Source organism: Pocillopora damicornis, chromosome 10 (assembly GCF_964200805.1).
Source record: "Pocillopora damicornis chromosome 10, jaPocDami1.2, whole genome shotgun sequence".
In the NCBI taxonomy this organism is placed as follows: domain Eukaryota; kingdom Metazoa; phylum Cnidaria; class Anthozoa; order Scleractinia; family Pocilloporidae; genus Pocillopora; species Pocillopora damicornis.
The window spans coordinates 498,180-525,669 of NC_142679.1; the positions used below are offsets into that span (position 1 = coordinate 498,180).

The 27,490-nt window shown below is 38.5% G+C and overlaps 1 protein-coding gene across 7 annotated transcripts; it reads left to right on the forward strand.

The window, feature by feature from the left end:
- Nucleotides 1-201: 201 nt before the first annotated feature.
- LOC113666302 (histone-lysine N-methyltransferase SETDB1) lies at nt 202-26,933 on the forward strand. Of its 7 annotated transcripts, none has more exons than XM_027182067.2 (41): nt 202-467; nt 1,804-1,844; nt 2,733-2,814; nt 2,971-3,666; nt 4,282-4,392; nt 4,767-4,843; nt 5,112-5,149; nt 5,317-5,431; nt 6,465-6,521; nt 7,160-7,232; nt 7,922-7,995; nt 8,562-8,635; nt 9,217-9,275; nt 9,706-9,748; nt 9,927-10,004; nt 10,457-10,607; nt 11,428-11,495; nt 12,213-12,507; nt 12,600-12,776; nt 13,192-13,310; nt 13,887-13,937; nt 14,646-14,868; nt 14,966-15,071; nt 15,475-15,544; nt 15,974-16,001; nt 16,116-16,204; nt 16,672-16,722; nt 16,814-16,945; nt 17,472-17,590; nt 18,164-18,268; nt 18,698-18,791; nt 19,267-19,315; nt 19,727-19,856; nt 20,423-20,555; nt 20,988-21,019; nt 21,491-21,565; nt 21,876-22,069; nt 22,569-23,444; nt 24,232-24,446; nt 24,732-24,820; nt 25,357-26,933. In XM_027182067.2, the coding sequence occupies exons 1-41, from the start codon at nt 358-360 to the stop codon at nt 25,472-25,474; spliced, it is 5,517 nt and encodes a 1,838-aa protein (XP_027037868.2). In that variant the 5' UTR covers nt 202-357; the 3' UTR covers nt 25,475-26,933. The 7 variants fall into 7 exon arrangements, with proteins under 7 accessions (XP_027037868.2, XP_027037869.2, XP_027037871.2 ...); XM_027182068.2 differs by having other exon boundaries at nt 21,494-21,565; XM_027182070.2 differs by lacking the exon at nt 13,887-13,937.
- The last annotated feature ends 557 nt before the right edge of the window (nt 26,934-27,490 follow it).

The window sequence follows — 27,490 nt, forward strand, 5'->3', positions numbered from 1 at the left end:
TCGGTAATATTCTCATGATCCCCCCTCATTGTAAGTCAATTTCCTATATTCCCCTTTTATGCTCCGCCGGCGACTAAACCCCTCCTTTCCCTCTGAAAACCATGTGATCCCTGCTAAAATCCTTTCGGCCCCTACCCCAGTCACTAAATAAGTGCCCAACAGTCGCCTGACAGTCAGTCCTAACCAGCGGTCTTTATCATAGGAAAATGCGTTTAATTTTGCTCATGAATAGGGTCGCTTTGCTTTCACGCGACACGCTACTTAGGACTGATTTTTATCTCTCTGTCAAAACGATGGAGGCTTTTAGAAACAACGACAGATAGCAGCGAAAGAAAGTCTTAACCTTTTTTCAAGTTCATGGGTGAGATTGGAATAATGGTTTCGCGGCTTCAGCAAGAGGGGCTTGACTTGGAAGACATGATCGACGAAGAATTACGAGCTGCGGGGTTTTTGGAGTTATGTGAACGGTGAGGCTCTCATTTAAAGCGGATAATTTATTCGTTAGTTGCTTCAGTTTCGTCTGATTGCAAAGCTGTAACAATTCATTTAAGCGGGATTTTGATGGGGTAAAAAATCGGATGTTTGATAATCCGTTACACGAAGTGGTTATGCACTCTTCTACTCCAGGTGTAAATAAGCGCGAAGAATGGTCGATAATTGCACTCGAAGTTAGGTTATAAATACAACTTTAGTAACGATCTGAAATTGTGTGATCCTGAATTGATCCCACCTCTAATCAACAGAGTTTATACACAGTTTTAAATGCTTTCAATGGAGCCTACTGTAGATGCATGCTTTACTTGTGAGTCTGACGGGAAATAAGTTTTACTTTTATAATGAAACGTGAACAAAAATTCCTTGAATGTTTGTGCTGAGTTAACTGTACTTTGAAAATTTAATAGAAAAGCTGCTTGATAATTTGTACTACGAATTGATCTCTCCTCTGTTTGATGGATTGATTCCTTTGTGATTACAGTAAACAAATAAATGCATTTCAAGTGATGAATTAACCCTGTTACTCCCACTTCTGACCAAAAAAGAATTTCTCTTTATGTCATCAACACATTTATCGCATGCAGGTTGTGAGAAGAATAGAATGCAGTACATTGTGATTATTATTTATTTCACACCAAGTTTCTGATGTTTAACCCTTTCACTCCCAAGATCTCATTAGTAATTCTCCCTACTGTCTGCCATTCAATTCTTATGATGTTAGTTCTGAGAATTTGATATAGAATCAACTAATAATCCCCTAAGTGATATTTTTCTTTATTCTCATCACTTGTCTGTTTGATATTGTATTGATTTGGTGAGGAGAAATGTTGTTGTGGTCACTCATGGGAGTTTAAAGGGTTAGACAAAATCTCCTTGTTAGTTCTATAAGAAATGTGAAGAGAACAGTATGGAGAATAACCATGCTGATGTTATTGCATAGAAAGGATCAAGCTACATGCCAATGTCTTTATATATAGTTGAACTGAGACTCTGAAGAGTACGTATACAAATAAGCTACAGTACATTGCAGTGAAACTTATTATCTTTCAGTGTTTGTAAGCACAGTCCTGTCACAAATACTGTAACAATAACTGGCCTTCCTAAGCCCAGTTTTTCAAAGGGAGGATAATGCTATCCTATGGATAAATCACTATCTAGTAGATAAGTGTTCCCAAAATGTACTGTTCTATCCTCTGGATAGATATTTTATTTAGTGAATAGCATTATCCATTCTTTTAACAACTAGGGCCTGATCCAAACTAATCATAACTATGATTTATTGTTTTTGCAATGTTTCAATTGTTAAAGGACCACAAGAACCCTTTTACAGAGAGCAGTTGCTGTTGAAGGTCAGAATTATGTTTTTTAGTGTTATTTTCTTTTTTCTTGTCATAGTATGTATTTATTAAACTACAAGAAAGAAAGGCAAGGGAAAAAAACTAGGATTGCTAAAATCATCTGGGAAGTTACTGTAATAAAGAAGAAGAATTTCACTTACAGCTGTATTTCCTGTAAATCTGTATTGTTCACCAAGTGTGAGGTCAAGATGGCATGACATTGACCCAGTTTAGATATTTTTTGTGATCTTAAGTTTCATAATATCTTTAAAATCTTGTTATTTCAGTATTTTAAATGTCTGTAATTAGAATGATTGTAATTCAGTTTCATAGGACCATAAGGGAGAATACAGTCTTGACTGTAATTGTACAGCTTATTCAAATAAAGATTTATTTACTTTACTTTACTTACTTACTCGGGCAAGATATTTATTTTACCTTGTCACAAGCGTGGGAAAAAGAAAAAAATTCTGAGTCCCATGTGGAACTGAACTTCAGAAGTTCAGATTCTGTGCTCTAGGCTGTTCCCAAGCAACATGTTTCCTGCATACATTAATGATGTATCAGCAGTGTGCAGGATTTGTGTCACTCAGGAACTTTGTAGTAACCAAGCTCAAGGAAAAGTCTCTGCCATTCTTAGTTTTGACCACTGACTAATTTACTGCATAAGTTGCTAATTTGACAACCTGTCTGCAGCAGCTATGCAACAGGTTGTTACGTCTTTATCATTTGGTTATAACTTAGAGCCAATAATGCAATCATGTATATAGTAGCATAATGGGCTATTTTGCTCTACCTGAGGTAGTTCAGTGCAAATTTAACTTGTGTCATTTACACACTCTGGTCACCTTTTTGTTTGCTGAGAAGTATTCTAACTTTAGTGTTGTGTCTTTTTATCAGAAAGCCACTCCACTTTGAGAAGGCTATTGGACTCCATTGATGCACAGTTAAAGGAATATCAAGGCACTCTGCCAACAGTAAGGTGAGTCCTTCAATAAAAACCTGCTCTTTTGGTCAGCAGTAGGCTTGAGAATACATCTACATTGTTATGATGTTAGTGACTGTGAGGCTCAAGTAGCATGTGGTGAGACAGTCATTTGATTCACTTTGTTCATTCTTGATGTTATCATGATTACAGGACATCAGAAAAAGAAGCTCCAAGAACTACTCTGGGTAGCAAGGACCAACAGGATCAACAACAACAACAGCAGCAGCAACAACAACAGCAGAAGAGTGCGACTGTTATTGTTATTGATGATGATGAGACTGAATATGTTGATGTTGCTGATATGTCTTGCCAAGCCACTGATGAAGACATCAAGAATGAGACTCGTGAAAGAGAAAAGGAAAGAGAGAAGGAAAGAGAGAAGGAAAAAGAGAGAGAAAAGGAGAAGGAAACTAAAAAGGAAAAAGAAAAGGAAAAAGAAAAGGAAAAAGAAAAGGACAAAGCAGAGACAGTTAATCTAAATCAAAATCTCTCAGTACCTCCATGGCAGCAAACAGCTCAAACAAACATTTTACAAAATTATGTTCCAATCAGACCTGCTCCACCTAAGGAAGTAGTAAACACCTTCACTTCATCACAAACTGGAACTATGTCACTAACTGTACAAAGAACAAAACAATCAGATGTTTCTATTTTTCCGTTAAGTCCCATTAAGTCACCCCCTCCGATTTACAAGACATTGAAGCCACCAGTTGGCAGTGGAGAGCCATTTTTACCAGAACGTGTCACTGTGATGTCATCTCCCCCATCTCTTCCTGTGCAGCAAACATTACCTAATCTTGAATTGCAGACAGGAACACCACCTCTTACGTCACCTGTCAACAGCAGGTTTGTGATGTACACCAGAACATGGTTGTTTGAAGATTCGATTACACCACTCCTGAATTTAATGTCTCACACACATTTACATGTGCTATGCTATAAATTCTTGTGCCCATTTGATTTTCAGCTTTATTTGTTCTTTGCAGGCTTATTAAGAAACCAAAACAGCATTAATAAGAAACCAAAACAACATCACTGAACTGTAAAATATCAGAGCTAGGCTAAAGTTGAAAATTAGTTTCAGAAGCTTTTCACTCTGAGCAAAACAAAGATAGAAAAATGAACAGACTCTTCTGCAAGAATGGTTCAAAATATATTTTGAACATCACAGTTTCATCATCAAACATTTTACCTGAATTTACATGTACATATAGGTGCCTAGTATTAGCCATGAGATGTAATTTGATCATGTAAAAGTTGATAGCTTTTGAAGATTGCACAACAGATACGTCAAGATACCTGTTGATATGAGCTTATTTTGACACTGGTTTGAACTGCTTTCTTGTGTTGTAATCTTTAATTACATTTTTTCATTCATTAGATATCTAAGGTCAAGTAACATGATTGTACATGTAAATGTTGACTTGTACTCTTATTGAGTCATGTCTGGTTTTGTTTTAGACCAAGTACCACACCCTCTGTTCCTCAGCTGCCCCTCAGGCAGGCATCCTTACCTCAGCCTGGACCGTCTTCTCTTGGGAAAAAAGAATCAATTGACAAAGAAGTAAAAAGGTGTGTAGACTCTGAAATAACACAAAATGTTGTTGGTCGATTTTGTGTTAGAACTTTCAGTGTTCAAAAAAAGTGGTTTTTGATATCTTTTGAGTCAAAATCTGCAAGTATGCAAATATTGCTTTTGAGTTTCTATGCACTTTTGATCATTTTGTGACTTTTATGTGAAACTTCTCTGTATTTGAGAGAAGACTAAATCTGCTGGAAGAAAACAGTAGTTTTATGATACTGTCACATAGCAGAGAGTAGCACAGATTTGGAGAGAGAAATCACATGCCAAAAAGGAGCTGATGAAACCCTCAGTCAGAAATTCCTACTTTTAATTGAAAGTTTGTAAAAGTAAATTAACTGATTATAAGTGTTTTGTTACCCAGTCCCCCAGCAGGGCCTCCTAAGTTTGAGGTTGGGACTCGCGTCATAGGTCAGAGGGCTGATGAACTCTGGTATCCAGGTAAGTAATATTCATGCACATTGCATTTTGTTAAAAACTGTTTAATTTTCTAAAGCTCTTGTAGATTACTTCAACATTTAAGCAGGATGTTCAAGGAATTCTGCATTTTCCTAAAACTCAGTGGTGGAGGGTCAAAATTACATGTAGTATTGGCAAGATTATAGGTTTGCAATTTAACTCCTGTTGAAGGCATTTATATCTTTAGCTTTTGTTAATCTGTGTGAAAAGAAAATTATATGTGTTGCTCTCATTTGTTTTTGTTTCAAAGGTATAATAGAGAGGATTTTGACAGACAAACACAATCAGGTAAGATTTTGGTATCATTGATTTCAAAACTTTATTTTTTGTGAATTCAACATTTTGAGAAAGCATATAAATTTGAAGATGAAGTAATTTGAACTTCATTTATTAGTAATCTTTACTGGAATATGTAATATGCATGTATAACTTAATTTCTTAATTTTATTGCTCAGATCAAATACAAGGTGAAGTTTGACAAAGGAACAAGAGGAGTGTTGTCATCCAATCATATTTCTTTGGAGACCAATCCCAACCCATCAGTGCTCAATGTTGGCAGTCGTGTTGTAGGTGAGTCTGAAATGTTTCTGTTCTATGACAAAAATTAGCCTGTGTTTAGTTTCTAGAGTGCTTGCATTAATATTTGTAACTAGTGGGTTTATATGATAGAGGAGAGGCTTGTTTGCACTGATGTCCTACAGTTTTGAGACCATGACATGTAGATGTGGATTTTTTTGCAGTTCTTTCCTCTTACTTCCAAATTGTATCTTGAAACAACTGACCACCTGTTGAATTTAAACACTCCAGTGGAGTCTCAATATTTATTAATTTACAAACTGCAAAGGTTAAAAGATCTTGCAGGGAAAGAAAAAGAGTGATTTTGAATTTTTTGAATCCTGGTCTAAACTGTCAGTTTTTTGGATTAGAGGTTACTATCTCTTTAATCACTGTTATATAATACTGAGAAATCTTGATGTAAAATTGATAACTTTTTTTCACCTAAGATTTATGTTAATCACTCACAATCCTAGATAAAGGTTTTCGAGGTGGAAGTTATGTCTCCTTTTAAAAGTTGAACTGGCCTTAAAAGGTGGTAACATTTAGCATCATTCCTCTCATTGGAAGATTCTATTGTCATGTGGAGTCATTATGACAATTTTTTTAAAACACTTACCTTTATTTTTGGTTTACTCTTATTCCTTCTCAAGTCTCCAGCAAACTTACTTTCAGATTAAACTGTAAAAATTTGATTGCAACACCCTCTAAGAAGAAATTTATGCCTACTGTACTTCATAATGCTAAGTAAAATCTGATGCGAATGAGCAGCTCACATGGCGTCAAAAATTAAACCTGAGGGCTTGTGCTGTAAAATGGCTGTAATAAAATTTAATAGACCAGGAAAGATCAAGGGTTTCTCTGCGAAAATTACTTCTTACTGTATGCATGATTGATTGTTTCATCACCTTCACTTTTTCACACCTTGAGCTTGTAACCTAACCATGATAAAGCTGTTAATATTTTGTTGATTTTTTTTTGCTCTTGTCCATAAAGATCTGTCATTCACACTTAATTTGACCCATGCTCCTCACTTTTCTTTCACTAGCATTGAGGCCTCGGGATACAGCAGAAGAGAATGCGTCTTGGCGGAAACCTTCCACAGGTCATTAACATTTTCTTTCTCTTGTTGTTCCCAAGGCTTCATGTTTGCTTTTGTTTCCTTCTTGTTGTAACATAACATTCTAATGTGGTGGAATTAATGAGCTAAGTCATCCAAGAGGACATACATCACAGGGCTCTCTTGACAAATACTTTTAACTCTACATGTATATCACATTAAATGCATGTAAATTGTCTGTCTTACAGAATGAAAGGCTTTAAACAGAATGAATAACAGTAACAAATAAAACAAACCTAACCAAGTTACAGTTGATGTGTTTTCTTTTAGTCACAAGGCAAAAGACATGTAAACATCATGGTACAAGAAATTATGTACAGTATATGACTGTATTTTGAAGGATTAATTGTTGGAAGTGTTGGAAATATTGGCAAAGTGGAATTCTTAAAGCAATTTTAAATTTTAAGGTAACTTTCTAGACCTTGGAAAAATGGAAAGGAGACTGAAGTAATCTTTCAACAATTACCACAATTCTGCAATTAATCAACTTACGTTTTCATTTCCAATGGTCTTGTTACTCTATGTGTAAATAAAAAAAATTCAGTGATCATGTATTCTTTAAAAAGAGAGACTCACATGTACACTTTATTTCAACAATAGAGAAAATCTGTTTTGTTTTGCAGGAATATATGGCAAGTTAGATGTACTGTATGCTGGCATTGTTGCTGAGAATGCCTGTGGTGAAAACAAAAACAGGTTACTCTTTGTATATAGTTGTTGTTGTATGATTGTTGTAGTTGTAATTCTTGAAGTTTTTTTTTATGTTCTTTTGTTTTTTGCCCTCTGATTTTCAGACTCGCATTGCAAGCTTTGTACATGTTTTTTGGCAAATGGCCATTGTACATGTTGATTGATTATCTCACCAGCAAGAATGACCATGACAAGAAGCAAAAATTTGAAGAAAAGGAATAAAAATTGGCTCTATAGAATGTTAAATACGCTTTGTCAAAAGAAAGTCATTAAAAGTAAACCTCTAGACTGTAAGTTGTCACTTGTGTGATTAGCATTCACACATCTATTCATGCACAGAATATTGTGCAAAACTAGTGCGAGGAATAGGCAAGAAATTTACTCTTGGATGTTGCTTAAATATTTGAGCAACAATTTGGGTGACATTCATTTTGCTGGGACAAAGAGTGAAAATTTGCTGAATTTTCAAAGCCAGAGGGAAAAATCTAGTCTCAGAAGCCTAATTTCACACAATTGACATGACTTTTCATGTTGTAGTTTATTTCAGCAAACAAACAACTTTGTCAATTGCCAAGTCATTATGATGCTGTGTTTTGATAATTTAATGATGTCATGTTGGCGATCTCAAATGCATGTTGTTTCACTGCTGATTTGTTGTGATCCTCTTTACTCATCAAGAAGCCCTCTTGTCCTAGATATCTGGTCTTCTTTGATGATGGATTTGCTCAATACTTACCAGTCAAGAAACTCCATCATGTGTATCATACAGGTTAGACCACCACAAATTTTATAGCCTTCTTTTAATCAAAGTAACTGAAACCTGATTGAATTTCAGTTGCTAAAGCTGACAATAACAGGTCACTGAAGGCCTCAATGGTCAAAATTTCTTATTTAACTCTCACTCCCATAAATGACAATTATAACATAGCTGGTAAATTTGTCTAATCAAATCCAATTGTGCGAGCGTGCTTCATATTCCTATTGTGCATGCTCATGACGTCAGCAAGCAAATTCCTCGAGAAGTACAATTTCCCATTAGGTTGAAATGTTAAAACAATTGGTTCATACGTCAGCTGTGCGTTCATCGAGATATGAAGCACTTGGGAAGTTTGGGGAGCACTCAAGAAGCTAGAGTTGCTCTCAGCTATGCCTCAAGCGACTCTTACGCATCTTTCGTGCTCTCCAAACTTCTTGTGTGCTTTGTATCTCAATGAACACACGCTGACATATGAACCAATTGTTGAGTGATCTATGGGTGAGTTTTGTTGACAGTATGAAAACACTGGATAGATTGAGTCCAGACAGTCTGGTTATTTTTATTTTTCATCATGGCAGGCAAGAAAGTCTGGGACGAGGTAGCTGAGCATTCCAAGGAGTTTATACAAGAATATCTAGAAGAGTTTCCTAATGTATGAGACAACTGTTTACTGTTGAATCATAATTTATTATAACTATTTGTTTCCGATACATACGTTATAATTTATAATCACTATTCGTTTTATGATACATGCATTATAATTATTATAACTATTTGTTTCTGATAGATACATTATAATTTATTATAACTATTTGTTTTATTATACATACATTATAATTTATTATAACTATTTGTTTCTGATACATACATTATAATTTATTATAACTATTTGTTTTATGATACATACATTATAATTTGTAATAACTATCATAACTTTGTTTCTGATACTTACATTATAATTTATTATAACAATTTTTTTATGATACATACATTATAATTTATTTTAACTATTTGTTTCTGATACATACATCATAATTTATTATAACTATTTGTTTTATGATACATACATCTCCTTGGCAGTGTAACAAGATGAAATTGTGATTGCCGAGGAGAGTTCTAGATCGTAGGAAAGAACTTAATCAATTTTAGTTTCTGTATTTAATAAGATGTAATTCATTCGTTTATTTGTTACAATATAATTATTTTGTAAATTTAGTTCTTCTTGTTTCGTAGCGACCAATGGTAAAACTTAAAGTGCATCAGTGGGTTAAAACTGAATGGAGAGGCCAATGGTGAGAGGAATCAGTGTTTATTTGTTTACAAGTATTAATCATGCATACAGAAGTGAGTGCTTTTGAGTTTTGTTCACGTAACTGTCAAATACTAATTTATTTCCAAATCGTTTTGGTTTGTTTATACGCACGCTAACTAGGAAATGAGTGTCATATTCCTGTACGATGAGTACTGTCTTTCTTTTTAAATCACTATTTCTTTATGGGGTCATGTCATAGTCAACTCTCCATCTAATTTCGAACAATACCGAACGGTTCGGTCTGATTTGGACACTATCGTTTGATTTTGGAAAGCCGTAGTCCTGATTATGTGGAATGGTTTGATCCTGCAAGAATCTGATCATCGAATAAACTGACCTCGGAACAAAGTGAATGTAAAGTTTTGGACTTGTCTGTGATCAGTTTTGAAATGTTCTTGCCTTTTTTTTAGGTTGAAAGCCAAAGTGATGCAGCTAGATTGCAGTTTGGTGAAGGTCAGCTGAATCTGTTTCTTGTCGAAATTCTTGGTACATGTACATGTACATGTAAATTCTTTGGTACATGTGTGAAGCAAATCTGTGTCTGTATACATGTACATTGTTCATTTTTCATTTTATTTAGAGTTGTATCTGACATGTCAAAGCAAACACCGTTTTTGTTTCGTTATTGCAGATGCTGTTTCAGATTGATAATCGATCTGAGTGGCTGTATAGAGGCTCAACAAGATTAGAACCTTTATTTAGTGCCCTGGTGAGGAAAGCACCGTTATTATTAGTTTTGTTATTGTTACGTTTATCTTGTAAAAGGAATCTTTCCAGTGAGATAATCGTCCGAAGATCTTCAGTAGTTCCCAGTTCAACTGTTTCTTTGTGTAGAGGTGATGGTAATTGGGAGATTATGTGACCTTGTGGCTTTTGTGGTGATCACTCAAACTCTAGATCAAGAGGTCTGGGCTCTAGCTTTAGCTGGGTCATTGTGATGTGTTTTTTTGGAACAACGTACCTCTCAACTCTGAGGTGTAACTGGGGAACTTAAAAGAGAGTCTCCAATTTAATCGCTTGAGAGGAGTTGGACAAGCGCTTCCTAAAGAGAGACAAGGAATACAACCCGGTGTTTTGCTGGTAAAACGTCGGTAGATACATGTACACGACTCTTTCTTACGTGCACGACTCATTCTTACTTGCTCAATTAACTATTTTCAGGTTGATGGAAAGATTTCCACTGCAAAAAAAAAGAGGTCTCGTAAACTGACGCGAGGCGCATCATCAGGAAAACCCCAAGAACCGTTCATCGACTACAGTATCACTAAACCTTGTTTTGGTATTTCACCTTACAGCAAAAGTGATCCTCTTGGTACGTTATTCATATGTGACTGATTACATTTTAAAGCCTTACCAGGGCGTGAAATTAATTTTTTTTTTCTGATAGCAACTTGGCTCCTAAATTTTTCAAAGTGGTAGCCAATTCGAAAAAAGTTGGTCGCCATTTTTAAAGACAAACAAAACCTTTTTTCCCGCTGTTAGCGTTCTAGATAAACCCTCCAAAATTAAGTAAGGAAAAAGATCTTTCACGTGCCACAATGTGGACACTAGGATGGATGATATACAACGTTCAAGCTCACCTAACTCCAAGGTGGCGTCTATTCATCGATCGAGATGCACGTGCTGCGTGTTGGAAACAAACTTAACGAGGGAGTTTGCCGCCGATTTATCTTTGCAAATCTTTTTAACTTACTATATCTCTAGTTAAGGTTATGATGAAGCATTCTAGTCGCCAATTTGGCGACTAATTTTCAGGATTTGGTCGCCAAAGAGAAAAATTTAGTTTAGTTTTAAACTTATAGGTCTTAAAACAGTTGCGCAGGTGGAAAGTGAGTCTGGGGAGTTAACTCAATTTTGGTAAAGAGACACGATTCTAGAATTCCGTTCTATTTTTCTATATTTTGGAAAGATGATGTGAATGTGTCAACACTATTACTGGAATGGGGATCCCTTGTGAAATCATTCCTATCGACGAAAAGGAAAATCGGATATATTTTTTTAAGGCGTAATTTTGAGCTTAGGCAAATTTTTTAACTATTCAGCACTACCTACTAAGTTTAGCTTTTTCTTTATATTCTCGGGGTGTGTTCCAAAAGTACGATTTCTGTTTTGGTTTGGTTTTAATTTATCAGGCGAACAACAGCGAAAACTGGAGGAAAAACGACAACAAACACAGCTTGAGCAACAAAGACAGCAAGAGGTTTGTGTGCTGTGATAAACATTAGTTTGTGTGATTTGTAAATTCGTTTCCAGTCTGACTTAACAGTGAAACTCTGAAGACCATGAACACCAGATTATTTATGAAGTGGTCCTTCTTGGAGGCGATGAAGCCAATCACATGATAGATAACTAAATTGTAAACAGCAAGGGTAATGAGATGTTTTTGTTTGCTCACCTGTCTTGATCTCCACTTGGCATTCCTGTTCATTGTGATCCTCGGAGTTTGAGAAATAATTTCTAAAAAGTTAGACAGACGTACATTTCGAGTGAAATGATGCAGAACGTGGTTCAGGGTAAATATTAACCGAATGTTTCAGCTGCTAAAATACCAGCCATTCCTCTCTCTCTCTCTTCCCCCACCCTACGCCGCCTTCAGGGGAACGGGGGTCATTTAGTTAGAGTCCATCTTGATTTGGTGTCCCTTTGTTATGAAGCCGAACTAAAAGTAGTCACAACTTGGGAAAATGCCACATTGGAGTCAAGAAGACGTTATTCTACGTCACCCGCTTCAAGTATCGGAAAATATGAGAGACTAAGTCACGATTGGTTTAAGTTATGCATCTGATTGGTTTGCGATATTTCTCCATCAATCATAGCCCAAAGTAAAGCGTATCAAAATATTTTTTTTGCGTGTGTGTCAGTGAACATGTTTAGTGACCTCAAATATTTGTCTCTTTGTCTATCTTTCTCTCCAAAGCAACAAGAACAATTGAGACAAGATAATAGCAGTTTCATTAAAACATCCACTGGGAAGGTTCCGTCCATTAATAACAGTCGACCAACCTCAACCGTAACAGGAGCTGCAACCACAGGGGCTGCAACCACAGCGGCTGCAACCACAGGGACTGTTAGGAGTTCGTCGAGCGATTCAGGCTTTGTGTCTACCAACAAGGGCACGAGTGAATCATCTTTATCGAGAATGGAAACTTCGTCTGGACCCAGTGGAAAACAGAAGAGGGACTTCGGAGGTGCCTCTGGAACTCAGGCAGCAGGTGAAACCTGTTCTATAGAGGTGTTATTAACAGACTTGATAGGTTGGTTATGTTAAACCGTAACTTAAACTTTATTGTGCCATTTCTTCTAGGATCGCAACAAACAAACTCGGCAAAACTTATCCCAGGCAGCGCTTTTCAATCTAGCACTGCTTGTGTTGGCGGCGGTCATTGTGTGACACTCCCAGCGTCTGGAGGAAAGAATAATTTTAGTACCACATCAGTCACTCAAGCGAGTATTGCAAGGAAAAAAACTAGTGCTGGACTTGGTGAGAGGAAGAAACATGTTCAAATAAATAATGAAATACAATAGACGTAATATTAAAAGTTAAACCAATTGTGAGGATAATTTGTGTTACGTTCCACGAATTCTTTTGAATTTCTGTTTCAACACACCTTCAATTTAATCTTCATCACTGAAATTGTTATTTGATTATTGACGATATTAGCTAGCCTAGTTCATCTTTAAAGCTGGTTTAAATGGGGACCCATATGAACAATAACGGGGTCAGACCACAACACCGGGAGCCACGTGTACTGTTTGCCAGAAGATGCAGGAGACATGAATGTCTGGAATAATCAGGCAGGCAGCATATTCTCCTCAGTCTCCTCCTCCTGTAGAGCAGTCCGGAGCTCTTCAACATGAGATAACCTTACTTTGATTATTTACAATGCTGTTTTTAGTCACTTCAAGAGATCTCGCACAAAGATCGAATGGTATTCAAGTGATTGACTTGGATGGAGATGGTACAACAGCTGTGCTTCGTGATCCTATGGAGTCGAATCAGATGATGAGTCCCAAGGTAAGAGAATATGCATATTTCTCGCATAAAGCGAAAGAAAAACTTTGCAGAATTTGAGCATTTCAGCTGGCAATGGTTTTACCTACTGTACAGAACTGCGCTTAAATTTATCGTCGGTTATTTCTGATTCAGGAAGATACTTTGGTTTTATTAACTGAGTTGATAATGTAACTTGGTCACCGGAAAGAGATTTTAAAGCTGGCGTTTCGAGCGTTAGCCCTGCGTCAAAGCTTAGTACTATTGTTATTCACACTTCTAACGAGGCTAAACTTGTATTAACAGCAGTAAAAATTCCCTCTTTCTTTTCAATCTTTCGTATAACATGAATAGAATACTTAAGTTACAACATTAGTTTAACAACAGTATCTTCTATCATTTGGCTGACGTAAGGTACAAAATGCCGTTAAAAATTAACTAAACATTGTTGCATCATCATTTTTCAAAATTTTATTACCCGTTTCAAGAAGGTCAAGAAAACAAATTCATAAAGTTTGCTTCCCTAAAAAGGAAACGAAAAAGGAATGGCAACATTCCTTGACATCCATCCTTCCTTATACTTCTAACTTTAACTTTCAGTACCTAGTTCCTTATAGCTTGGATGGGTCAAATCTGGACGACCTTTACAACGTTAGTATTTGTATTTTGTAAGGGAATTGATTCGATTGAATAAAATTGTTCACTATGCACCGACTTGAATGCACGATGCACCGTAGTAACAATCATTGACTAAAACACTAAATGTAATTAATCACCATTTTCTGGTTTTTCACAGTATTTTTTCAGTGTTTTCTGCGAACTTATGTACGCAAGTAGTTTGCAACCGTTGATTAAACTGTCAGTATTTGAAACATCAATAACAAGAATGTTGGTGGCTTTGAACCAGTAATCGCTCAAGGAAAAATGAATATAACAAAAAACATAATAAAGCCATTTCTACTCAACGAATAGAGCTGTGAATGATATAGTCTTTAATTCAATATTTTCATTCTCAGTATTGTGATTTAAAGTTTCTTGGCCAGCCCTACGAAGAATTATCTTTTTCTTCTTTAACGCACACTTAACAAATCTATGCAATTCCATCTATGCAATGTGTGTTACATATTGCGTGCAAAATTTAAGTTCAAATCTGCTGCCGCACTACCCTACTGCCGTTCAACTCTGCTACTGTTCGTCAAGTCCGCAAGTCAGAGGGTAACATGTGGCCATTAAAACTAGTTCCTTTTAAGCGGTCATTGTCATGTGACCTGGTGACTAACTTTTCAAATACACGATCACAAAATATCGTACACTCTAAAGCAAATTAATTGTTTCGCTTGTGAACTGTTTTCACGCTAGTCTCAGGCGTGGGAGGCACCCTGGTTACGAGCCAAAAACCGTGACGTCAGAAGCGTAGATTACAGTCGAGTCCCAGCCTTCCAAATTCCCACAAACGACCGGCATAAACAGGACGCTGCAACGCTAATCGCAGAGAGACTGAAACAGTATGAACCAGGTAACATGCCTGAGGGACAGGGTGTTCCTGCTGGTCTACCTGTTCCTAGAAAGCCAGCACCTAGAGGTGAGCGACTCAGAATTCTTTTGAGAAGTTTTAGAATTTCACATTCTACTGTTTTCTATACCCTCCATTAATGACAACGAATTACTTTCTGTTCCAGGGCCTCACAAATGCAGCAAGCCGTGCAATTTGTCGCTTAGTCTAGAACCGAGTGAATTAATAAAACACAATCCAAGGGCAGTTCCTCTTTTACTGAGATGGAAAAGGTGAAAATCCTATGATTGATTAATTACTCATGCAGGTCGAATAATATTTTTCGTTCCTTATACCGCTTTCTAGCCATTCAGTTGCAGACAACTTACCGTCGCTGTATTTCTTACGAACCTTTTAAACACTTTACACCCAAGCATCAGTATGCAAGTTCTCCATACTGTTCATTATACATTTCCCTTAGTGCTTTCACAGAGAATGTGTCAAAAAATCAAGAGCTTCTTGAGTTTGCAATCATTTGCCTTATTCCTATGACTTTCATGTTTGATTCAGGGGTGATACATTGGGAGAAATTAGATTTCAAGGGTTAAGGAGTGCGCTTGCCATCATCATAATCATCGTAGATGTATTATTAGTAAATGCGTGTCACAATATTTCACCATTATTTTCTGTTCACAGAGAGATAGCACAGCGTCACCCAGGCAACAGGAAAACTGTTTACTACCGAACACCGTGTAACAAGCGATTGGTAAGCGACCTGATAAAAACGTTTTTTGTGTCTAGAATTAAAGTAGAAATTAGCCTGACTGCATAACTTGTCCAAATTGTGCTAAACAGTCCCCAATGGATTGATTATTTCTCCATCCTCTTGTCACGGTTTCCTTAACATCCCCCCTGGATGGGATACCAGTCCATCGCGAGGACCGCCCGCCCCTAGCAATTCACCAGGCTTGACAGTACCCATTTATACACATACACCTGGGTGGAGAGTCAGATACTGAGGGTAAAGTGTCTTTTGCCAAAGAACACAACACATTGACTTGGTCAAATCTTGAATTCGGCTCTCCCATTGTCCAGTGCACTGACCATAAGGCTACAAGAAGGATAGAGATATGATAGATCCCTTCATCTGCTCTTTGTGGTCTGAATACTCACTTACCTGCTCTTTCCTTTTCAGAGATCAATGGCGGAAGTGGCAAATTACTGTAAGTTCATTGTAGAGCACTGTTCTGTACTGTCATGGACACTATTTGTCTATGTTGTTTTGGGATGTCTGGAGGGTGGACAAACTACTAATTTGGTCTTCATTCAACCTTCAGTAACGATCACAGAAGCCACCAACGTGTCGATCGACCAGTTTATTTTTGATCCAGACATATCATGTCAAGACACTGTATTTCGTGATGTGGTGAGTTACGTAGTCTGGTTTTTTTTTTTTTTACCTCTGGAGCGTACGTCGTAAGTCTCGATGCCAGTAAGTAACTTTTGCCGTTTTTGAAACGCCTGATTGATTCAAAGAGAGAGTTCTTGAGAATTTTTAGATGAAAAAAAATTTTTTGAAATATGTGATTGATGCAAAAAAATATAAATATGTGATCGAAGCTCAGTATACTGAGGTAGCATCTATCAAAAGATTTAACATAACCTGTTTGCTCTTTTGTGACCTAAGTGTCGTTCATCGAGTTTTTGGGAATCAGTGTCCGTAGCAGAGCAACTACGCACCTACCCTTCCCCTAATCCAACATTAGCCTTAACTTGTAATCGGGTGACTGTTTTTGAGTTAGGGGAGGGGTAGGTACGCTGAAGAGCTAAGCTCTCTAGGATGATGAAAGTCCTAGCGAAAGTTGTGGTATTAATTTTTTTCTTTTTCTTTAGGAACCAATTTGCCCCGACATATCATGTGGCGCAGAGGCTGTCCCAATCTCGGTAGGCACTTGTGAATTGTAAATCGCAAACTCTCATCAGTTCCTCTTAGTGTTATTGACATGAATGAAATGCTTTGATTGACACCTGTCAGGTTGTAAACGAAGTAGACACGTGTTATCCCCCTCCCATCGACTATGTACCTAAGAGGCTTCTCGCGGAAGGAGTTAATATGGTCCTCGACCCAGGCTTTTTGGCTTGTTGTGACTGTACGGACAACTGCCAGGTAAGTTTTCTTTCTTTGTGACCGAAATCAATTCTTCCTGTCAATTCGTTGGTTAAACGCGTGTGAAATTAGCATACAATATCACGAACGGCAATTTTAAGGATGTTTTGTATTGAGATCTGAACTCCGAGGTGAGGCCCAGAGAGTGACGAGAATTTCGTCCCCCTAGAACTTAAACTACTTTAGACCAATCCACATTCTAGTGCGCCACTTAAAAGAAATGCGACGCAAAGAATTCTTTATGAACTCAGATAAGACACAACACAAATGTCGTGAGCAAATTTTCCTTCTTAGTATTTTTATATTTCTCCTTTTTCTTTTACATTGTAACCCTTAAATATAGTAATTACTGGTTACACCAGCAATTGTCAGATGTTTCCGCTGACCTCACTCTCGGCTAAACTTAAGGTACTAGTATCGTTAATATGCAGTAAGGCGTCTTGAACTTGGGTTAAGGAATTCTTTAGAAGAGATTACGATATATCCAAGAATGATACGAGTTTGATCGCATTTTATTGTGTTTTAGGATAAGAGCAAATGTTCCTGCGCACAGCTCACCATCCAGGCTTCTGCTGCGGTGGGAGGAAAGGAGGATCCAACAATTGGCTATGAATTCCGTAGGCTCAAGGACTGTGTACAAACAGGGTGAGTAAGTGAGGAAAGGGGTGAAGGAGGGAGAGAGCGAGTGAGGGAGGAAAGGAGGGATTGAGGAAGGGAGTTAGAGAGGGTTGGGAAGGAGGAAGAGAGAGAGAGAGAGAGAGAAGGAAAGAAGAAAAGGAAGAAAAGAGAGTGAAGGAGTGAGCGGGAGAGGGAGGGAAACAGAAAGAGAGTGTGGTAGAGAGGGAGGAAGGTAGGGAGGGAGGCAGGGGAGATAGGGCAGGGAGGAAGTTAGAATGGGAGAGAGGGGGATAAAGGGAGGAAGGTTAGGAGGAGGTTAGGATGGGAGAGCAAGGGATAGAGGAAGAGAGAGAGGTAGAGAAGAAGGTGGGATTGAGGGAGAAAGGGAGTAAGCGACTTAGCAAACTGCTTTGCACCCTTAGTTTTTTGCCCTGGGAGAGATAATTAGCGTAATTGTTGGTATAGTTCTACATGCGCCCACGCCCATGGTCAGGCAAAGTTTCTTGTAAACTGGCCCACGCTATTGTTCGTTTAAAATCATGATACTGTTGTAAGTACATGTACTTGCAGCTAATCAGTCTTTGTATGGTATCTCTCAAGGATCTACGAATGCAATCAGAACTGTGCTTGTGCGAGTCAATGTTTTAACCGAGTGGTACAGAATGGTATACAGCTGCGATTGCAAGTATTTAAAACGGAAAACAGGTACATCATTGTTAGTTTGTGAAGTCAGATTTTATCAACTATCTGATAGAACCCTTGAAATGACTAAACTCTCTTTTCAAATCCTTTGGAACTCGAACGGCTGATGTTTTTACTTGCTGTTAAGCCTTTAACACCCTAACATCAGTATGCATATTCTCCGCACTGTCCTCCACACATTCTTTAAGTTGCTGGCGATGAGAATTTGCTTTACAAAAGCCTCTTTAATCGGTGATCATTTCCTTCGTTCTCGTGATCCTAATGAACCACTCAGCTGCTATACTGTAAGTAGAAATTAAATGATGGTCACTGCAAAAGGTCAAAGGGTCAGTAGTATCATGAAACGAATGAATGTGTTCAAATCAGCGTAATAAACTGATACTCAGTAATGCTGATTGCATGTTTATATTTTGCTGCGTGTTACGTTTTCAGAGGATGGGGACTTAGAACTTTGGATGACATTCCCTCGGGTACTTTTGTCTGTACATATGCCGGACAGATTCTCAACGAAGACATGGCTAATAAGGTTTGACTAAGGCAAATTTGTCAATCTCATGAAATGGGGTTGTTTTTATTTATCTTATTAAAATACAGTGATGATGACGTGTTACCGTATGTCTCACGATGTAGTCACGTCCGCCGGAAGTGAAACGTCGCGATTCACATCGGAGGTGGTGATGACGTTTTGATTACGTTCTACCAGTCTTCTGGGGACGGGGTCAGCTGATAGAGGCGTAGTGCATCATTATGTTATCCTAAGGAGTCAAAATCGTCGCCTGAAGAAGATTAGCACTATGCGGTCGAAAAGTCGCGATCCACTTCGGAATAAACTACATTGTGAAACAAACATTTTACAATTACTGCCTTTGTCAATTTGTTCGTGGCAATTATACGTTACCAGTTGTTTCCTAATGAAAAGAAAAAAGAAAGTTCTTCAAACGTACAACCCGCGATTTTTTTCCTAAAATGTGTAGCATTTCGGTCTTTGTTCTCTTTCGCAGGAGGGAAGAGATTTTGGAGATGAGTATCTAGCTGAGTTAGATCACATTGGTGAGCACGCTTGTATTTTGGTTCAAATTGAGTTCAGATTTGAAAATGTGGTTTATTCAACTATTTGTTTTAAGTTTCATAGCCTCAGAGGAACGACTTTAGAGTTTGTGTATCATCATGTTCATCGTTCTTAATCCACTGAGATCTTCTCCATCCCTCGCCATTATTGTTTGATCTTGTTTTTTATTTGTGTTTGCCTCTTCATGTTTCCCTTTCCTAGCAAAATAAAATCAAGGCATAGTTTTACATTAAGATAGCTGCCTGTATATTTTTCTCTTGTGTTTTAGTAAGCCTTCTTAGTCTGGTAAACAGGTTTGAAGAAAAGAAGGATTTTCACTCAAAAAAGTCAATCAAGGCACGAAATTGTTGAAAAGCTAACTTAATGCTGCTTACTGTGCACTCTTATTACAGAGGTAGTTGAGAAAGCAAAGGAAGGCTACGAGTCTAACGTATCAGACCTAGAGGATGACAGTGTGATTTACCAGACGCTTTGTGCAGACAGCAGTTCTTCAGGGAGTGATTCAGCAAATAGTGGTGAAAGGTAACCCTGCAGTCGAGCGTCGAGCGTAATCCGGATTGCTTTGATTTATACTGAACTTTCCTCTGTAATTGGTCCAGAAAACTCGCGCCTTTCTCTCAACCAATCAGGTGCAAAACTCAAAGCAATCGCGACTTGGTTATTCTCGTTTCCCGCGCGTCAAGCAGCTTTGTTGTTTTACTTTGAGTTCTCGTGGGCTAATGATAATCTAAACCTTTGTTCGGATTGGTCGCTTGGATTTCCTTGGTTTTGGTTATTTCGACATTTAATTAAAAACTGCTCCAGAACCAAATTTTCTCAGTTAGCCTTTCTTCGCGCAGTGATTAAAGTAAAAACCCAATTCAGCTTATTAAATGGCAGTGCAAATCAGCTTGGTTCGGTCAAACGCGCTGTCTCCACCTAACCCACTCCCCCTCGACGGTGGTCACGTATGTATGCTGTAAGTTTTGATTGGTTCATCTTCATCAAGTGTGTATGCTGCGAATTTAAAATGAAAAAGTGATGATCACTCTGCTTAGTTATCTATTTATTTATCTATCGAGCTTTTTGTTGATTTTTCTTTATCGTAGTTCGTTATCCGGAGATGAGTCTTCTGAGGTGGATTCTCTGATAAGTGAAGAAAGTTACAGCTCCGAACGAAACTCGAGACTTGGTGACGGTGAAAACATTCCCCATAAACCATCCAGAAGAAAAAAGAGAAAGGTACTGAGCGGACAATTTTATGCCCCCTTTAAATCTAAGAAAATTGTTGTAAAATAAAAGTTGTTTTTCGAAAGATGTTTACAGCGCGATTTAAAGCTTTATTCATCTGAACCGTTCTGCTTGCCTGTCATACTGTTTTTGAAACACTTAATTTCTGATTGACTGATGTTCCTTTCAGAAAAATTTTTCATGCAAGCAGAATTGCGCAATGGTAACATTAGACCTTTACAATTTAAGTGTCAGACAAATATATTTAATGTCAAATGTGTGCCAGGCTGTGAGAAGAATTAAATTCCCAGTAATTTAAGGGAGCCTTGTTTCAAGTCAACACACATGAGTATCAGTTTGACGAAATGATGAAACCGGTTCAATCGTACAAGTACACGCTGGTTTTGTATGAAAATCTGCTTTTTTCTCTCTCATTTTTCACAGAGATCAGATAGGAAAGGTGAAAAGAGGAAACGGTAACAACAATTCCTTAAGTTTCTCAGTTTGCTGTTTGTGTGGTTTGCTTTCTTTTGTATGAGGTCTGTCCAAAAGAAATTTTACAGTGTTATCTGCTAACATCTGCGCCATATCTGCTATTTGATATGAAACGTCTTCTGTCCTTCGCCAATACCCCTCACCCCCTACCCCCCCTTCTTGAGGAAAATTCAGTTTTATCTTGACCCTCTTCTACTTCGAAGATACAAACTATTCTAATAATTGTTTTAGCTTTATACGACTACACGATGTGACACCATTGCTATAGCTACTAGTTATTGTGGCCTTTGATACACCAGCTTCGTTATCGCTCTCGATGTTATGAAATAGGGATAATTGTGAAACGCCACTATTCCATTTTAATGTGTTTGTTGTTGGTTTTTTTTTTGCACAGAAATTGTGATAATTTTTACATTGAATCATGATCATTTCACATTTTACGTCTATTTCAGCAGTCCACAAGGAGAAGAATCGTTAATGGTCGAATCAAAAGCCGTAGGGTTGTCGAACCTTGCTGACGAAAAATGGTAAAATTTTAAACTTACAATACACTTACAAATCCACTTACAATAAAGAGTTGAAACTCTTTATTTTAAGTGGATTTGACATTTTTTCTGAGGAACAACTCCGGTCACATTTGAAGACATATCTTTTTTCATCTTAGTTATGTGGTGTGGCCCTTCTTAGCGGTTTCCGCTCATGGCGCCGAATAAACTTTATCTTGCGTGCGTATGCCACGAAAAATGCGGAGACGCCCTAACTGTACTGGCCCCTAAGACCTTCAGTTGACCATTTTAATTGACAATCTGTACTTAAAATTTGCCATCTTGTTTGTAGGTGTTACATAGCTTTAAAGCGTAACCATGACAATCAAAAAGACGCTGCAGCTTATCTGAAAAAGGTGTTGAAAATTGAAAAGACTGATAATACTGGTGTCCAGGTTGGTGTGGACAGCCTCTCAGAGGTGAAAGAAGGTGAAGTGAGTGTCGAGCGAGATGAGAAAGAGAAAGAAGTTGGCAAGCTAATGAAAGGTGAGCAAAGGGTTTACGAGATGTGATAGGCCTATGCCACTTTGGGAATTTAGCGAGGGTTAGAGTAGAAATGACCAAACAGCCCCTAGAGCAACTCAAGTCTTTAAGATTGACTTGCTGGACATGTGAACTACGGGTAACTGATTCGCCATCAGCATGAAAAAGGTATCTGCCGTAAATACTAGAATTAGACCCCAGCTTCAGATGAGCGCTTCCTTCATATCCGCACTTCGCCACCCCCAAGGCTTGAAATATAAAATGAGCGTATATGCCACAACGACTACGAACTTCAAGATCACCGAGTAATTGGAAGACTTTGTACAGGTTTTCTGCAAAATTTGGGAAGGGAAATGCCTACGTTAGTGCGTAGTAAGTTAGTAAGTTCCTCGTAGAGCCGAAGGATGGCGACAGAGAAATTACACAGGGATAGGAGGGGACTTAGTGACAAGAAAGACGGCGAGAATGAAGGGAAGGCTCTCTCTTAATTTTATTCTTACAGATGACGAAAAGAATGTCGGTCAAAGTAGCGACTTTGACTTTGATGACGTAGACGAGACGTTTTGCCAGAAAATGCGGAATAACACTTTACAGGAAATTCCAGTGAACAGCGAGACAAACATCCCAGGTCCCACGAAAGAAGACAATATCACGCAGCAGCACGGACAAGAAAACAATATGAATATTATTGACTTGACGAGTGATAATGAAATTGATAATGAAGAAATTTCGCAACTCAAAGAGAGTGACTTTCCCCTGAATTCTTCTCGAAGCCAAACTCTGCAATCACAGATCAAACGTGAAGTGCTTACGCCTGAACCCGAAAAACTAGGTAAGCAGGAAAAACTGAACTGTCCTGCAAAACCCGTTGAAGACACGAATTCGGATTCTGCACCGTCGCTCATCTCTGCTGAAGATCTTTCTAAACTTGCAGCCAAAAATACCACCGTCGCTGATGAACCTCCAGTCTTAACTAAAATGAATCCTGGAATTCGCCGGGTTCCAAACCAGCTAGACGACATGATTTTGCGCTTACAAAAACGCGTTTTGACGGCGCAGCCGTCCTCGTCTGACTCCGGTGTAAATAGCGTAGAAGGACCAACTGTCGTGGACTTTGAACGGTCGGGCTTAGACGTTCTCGATAAACGTTTAACAGAAAAAATCCCCCTTCTAGAAACGTCTTTAGGAATTAGGGCAGAACCTCTATCTGAACCATCTTCTCCAGAAACAGAAAACATGGAGTCCTTTCCTCCTTCACCGTCAAGTTTACGATCAGATGTATCAAAACCCGAATCGCTAGATCGGAAGTCGGAGATTTCTACCGGAAGTTCAAAGAGAAGCACTGGAGTATCAAAGCAACCAGCCAAAAAGCTAAAGAGTAAGTATCCCGAGCAAAATTCTTCTTTGGAAGGGGTAATAGTTAACTCATGTAGGGATGCTATGTGTGTGTGTGTGTGTGTGTGTGTGTGTGTGTGTGTGTGTGTGTGTGTGTGTGTGTGTGTGTGTGTGTTGGAAGGAAAAGGCTACGATTAACGTGGTTGTGGCATAATAATCGAGTTAAAATAATTCCTCGAATCAAACGGTTTTCTTGGGCAATTTTCAATTGAGTGTTGAAAGTAATCCGGGATTGCTTTGTTTTTGCTTTACTTCGCTGTGTGATTGGTCCTGAAAACTTGCGCCACTCTCTCTCAACCAGTGTGATGCAAAACGAAAACTAGTCATGATTTGGTCGTCGACGTTTTCCCGCGCCTTAGGCAGTTTGGTTGTTTTCACTTCGAGTTCTCATTGATTCTTAAAAGTATTTGCCTTTCTTCTGATTGGTGATTAGTTTGGTTTCGATTTTACGACACTCGATCGAAAAGCTCTCTAATGATAAACTTGTGTTGTGCTTGTTCCTTGGGTATGGCACTCTACTCTCTCGCAGTGCCTCTGCCCAGTGACTCTACCCTACCCAGTATCTCTACCCAGAGCCTCCACTCAGTGCCTCTACCCAGTGCTTACCCTCCTAAGGGTTAAAATAGATAAACTGTCGGTAAAACACAGCGGGACAGTGCGACGGACTAACATTCCTTGCAAGGGCAGCAACAACACTCTTATTCGCCTTATGCTGTAGATACCAGTTCTTCCATTTTTTGTTTCATTTTGTCGTCTGTGTTGTTTTATAGCAAACTATCAAAAGATCCATACTCATCCGAAACCCACCATGAACAGTCCTCCTTCACTAAAAGCTTCGCCCAACACACCCTCGCCCGCACGCCCGTCGCTGTCTCGTCAGTCCTCAGTTAGCAGCAAGAGACTGAGCACTAGAGTGATGTTTGGAGAAGAACATTGCTACGTCATAGACGCCAAGGGTTATGGGAACTGTGGTCGATATTTAAATGTACGTATTATTGCGAGCCTATCGTGAGATCGTCGATTGAATATGACAAATTTTTGGAAGGATGGATTTAAGGTTCTGCATCGAAAGAGTCAATACTACTCCTGGTAGTTTTCCTTGATAAGTGTCACTGACAAAGTATCTTTGCTAAGTAATGTCTCCTTTGCAACTTCATGTGCTATGAACAACCTGGCAGTTTAAAACCGGCTTTACCGGCTTTAGTTCGTTTGAATAACAGCTGATCTTCAGACTTGTCTAATGATTCATGGTTTGATTTTGTTTTAACAGCATAGTTGTTCGCCAAACTTGTTTGTCCAGAATGTGTTTGTAGACACTCACGATCTTCGTTTCCCGTGGGTGGCATTTTTCACTCAGCAGTAAGTAACCGTGAATTTTAACAGTGTTTAAGGCAGACTGGTAATCATCGTGGACCATTAGTTAGCGCGCTGATATCCTATTCCAGGCGCTCAACTAGTTAATCCTTTGACCCCGAAGAGTTACCAACACCTAATTTCTCCTTACAACATCCCCTGAGTTTCACACATAAATGTCTCAAGAATAAAGAAAAAATGATCATCAGCTGAAAAAGCTCTTGATTGTTACACAAATTTCCCTTTTCAGCCCCGTAGGAAATGTATTAACTGTGTAGAGAATATACAGACTGATGTTAGGGTGGAAAGGGTTAAAAAGAGCGCGACAGTTAACGGCGCGCTAGTGGCAGCTGAACGTAAAAACTGAGGAGGAATGGGTTGTGTCGCCGATCTGAATATCGGATCGAGAAAACCGAATTTGAACTCCGGCAAGTTGTGACGTTGTTGAGTGAGACACATTTGCATTAACCCTGGTTACGGTAGCTGTGCTTTAGGAACCTCTGATTTACTGAAACCGCGAACTGTGTTCCATTGCTTTACAGGAACGTTGCAGCCGGAACTGAACTGACCTGGGACTACGCTTACGAAGTAGACAGCGTTAAAGGCAAAGTTTTACATTGCTATTGTGGGTCAGCGGAATGCCGTGGGAGACTTTTGTAAGCTCGCTCTTTTTTGCCCAATGGTAAACTGATTTTGAAATTAGGTGTCGGACACAAACGTAATGAGAAGTCTTACACGAAACCTCCTGAATACGTACTTACGATGTGGCTTGAAAGTCCCAGGAACTAATGGAAAAAAGTCGCGACATCAATTACTGGCATTCCATAGAGGACTTATCAGCTCACCGGAAGATCCAAGTCAGACTTGTAGTGACACTATACCAAAGCAAGACCAAGAATTTCAGGGCCAAGGGATGAATTTTTCCTCACAATTTGCCGACTAAGGCCAGGGTTCAAAGAGGAATATCTAGAACATCTTTATGGTGTAATCCAGACTTCGGTTAGTCGCATGACAATTTCATGAGTCAGTTTTATGTTTTTGAAATTCAAATACTAGAATGCTATCATGCACGTGTCTTTTTACACATTAATGTCTGTCTAGTCATCTTTTTCCTTTTTGATATCATGATTTAAATTGTTATGGTTCGAAATTGTTGAGCCTTCAATCAGGGGCCGTGGTTGGCGGCACATTCATCGTAGTGTTTTGGGAAGAAACGTGTGCGATGAATTCTTTGTAAGTGTTTGTACAATTTCCGTCGCAATTTTAAGCAGAGACTTCACATGCAAATGGTCATAATGCAATTACCGTAACCGGGGCCACCCAGGCAATGAAAAAACCAATCAGAGGGCAGAACTGAACTAAGAGAACTGAGTCTACCATTTTCACCTCACTTAATCAATTGTCGAGTTGACCGCAGAAAAATCGTCGTTTATTTACCGGTGATGTTTACGCGACTACGGAGTCAGTTAAATGTCTTGTTCAAACCGCTGGTGATTTAGAATTTACGTTGGCTTGCGGATTGTGAGAGTTCAAATTGGACGAACTTTTGCTGCTTTTAGCTTTTACTGAGTCGTTTGCGGGTTTTGGATTTTAAAGAAAACAAACACTGGAACTTTAATGGAGACGAAGTGCATGCCGGGATTGAATTGTCGAGAGCCCCTCAAATGGTGTCTTAGTAATGTGGCCAAAGGTTTCAGTAGATGCTCTTCCGAGTGTTTGTTGATGTTCTTCTTTCATTTAAGTTGCCGTTTGGTTACTTTTCCGAACAACTCTTGCTAATGCTATGTCGCACGAAAGTTTCCAAGTTGGGTAGGTTTGTCTGCTAAATTTTGCGCACATATTACAGAGCGAGAGACTTTTAAACAGTTTTCATGACTTTTCTTTGTATGTGAGAAGTGCCACTTTGGATGTATATAAAATCGCCTTTTTTGAATTTGATAAAGAAACACTGATTTTGATACCGTACTTTGGATGTCGAAGACTTATAGCTGGACATTTATTTGATTATTGTATCAGCAATTAATATGGATGTGATTAATACTAGCCTGTGTTTAACGAAACATTCTGGACATATTTTTGGATTAAATTATGGACACGAAAGTGTTGAATTTATTTACAAGTAGAGATTTCTTTTGATGTGATCCGGTGCATTTTTTCCCTCTATCTGAAGTAACTGCAAACTGTCTCCTCTTCGCTCTTAGGACTGGGCATGAATCCACTATTCCCACCCCCCTTTTCTCCACTAACCCTACCCCCGGGATAAGGGACCTTCCTTCCTTCCAAAGCGACTTTAGGAGGCGGCATCGAGGCGTACATTGACTGCCACCAGTCTGACCGCAAAGAATTATTCGCGAAAAATTCAAGTTACTCGCATGTTATACCTTTGAGGTCAGCCCCCAGAATGTTCTTATTTAGAATATATTTGCTGTGCTGTAATTTCCTCTGCAATTCTGATTTAATAAATTGCTTTTTCCCCTAAAATCACCAAGGTAGATGAGTCAATTATTGTGTTAAATTTGTGGTGATATGCTTCTTTCTCTGTTCCTTCGCGGCTGAGGTATTTATAAAGTGCAAGCAATCGGCACCCGGATATTTTCAACTTGTTGGTCATCACTTGTTGTTTGTAACATTCAAATGTTTTATCGATCATTTCAACCTTGGGCAAAAATGAAGCTC

Excerpts from the sequence above, each read along its gene's own strand:
- LOC113666302 (XM_027182067.2), top strand. The coding sequence starts at position 358 with ATGGGTGAGATTGGAATAATGGTTTCGCGGCTTCAGCAAGAGGGGCTT. Across the intron at positions 468-1,803 it reads TTTTTGGAGTTATGTGAACG|GACCACAAGAACCCTTTTAC; the intron begins GTGAGGCTCTCA and ends CAATTGTTAAAG. Across the intron at positions 16,946-17,471 it reads ACTGTACGGACAACTGCCAG|GATAAGAGCAAATGTTCCTG; the intron begins GTAAGTTTTCTT and ends ATTGTGTTTTAG.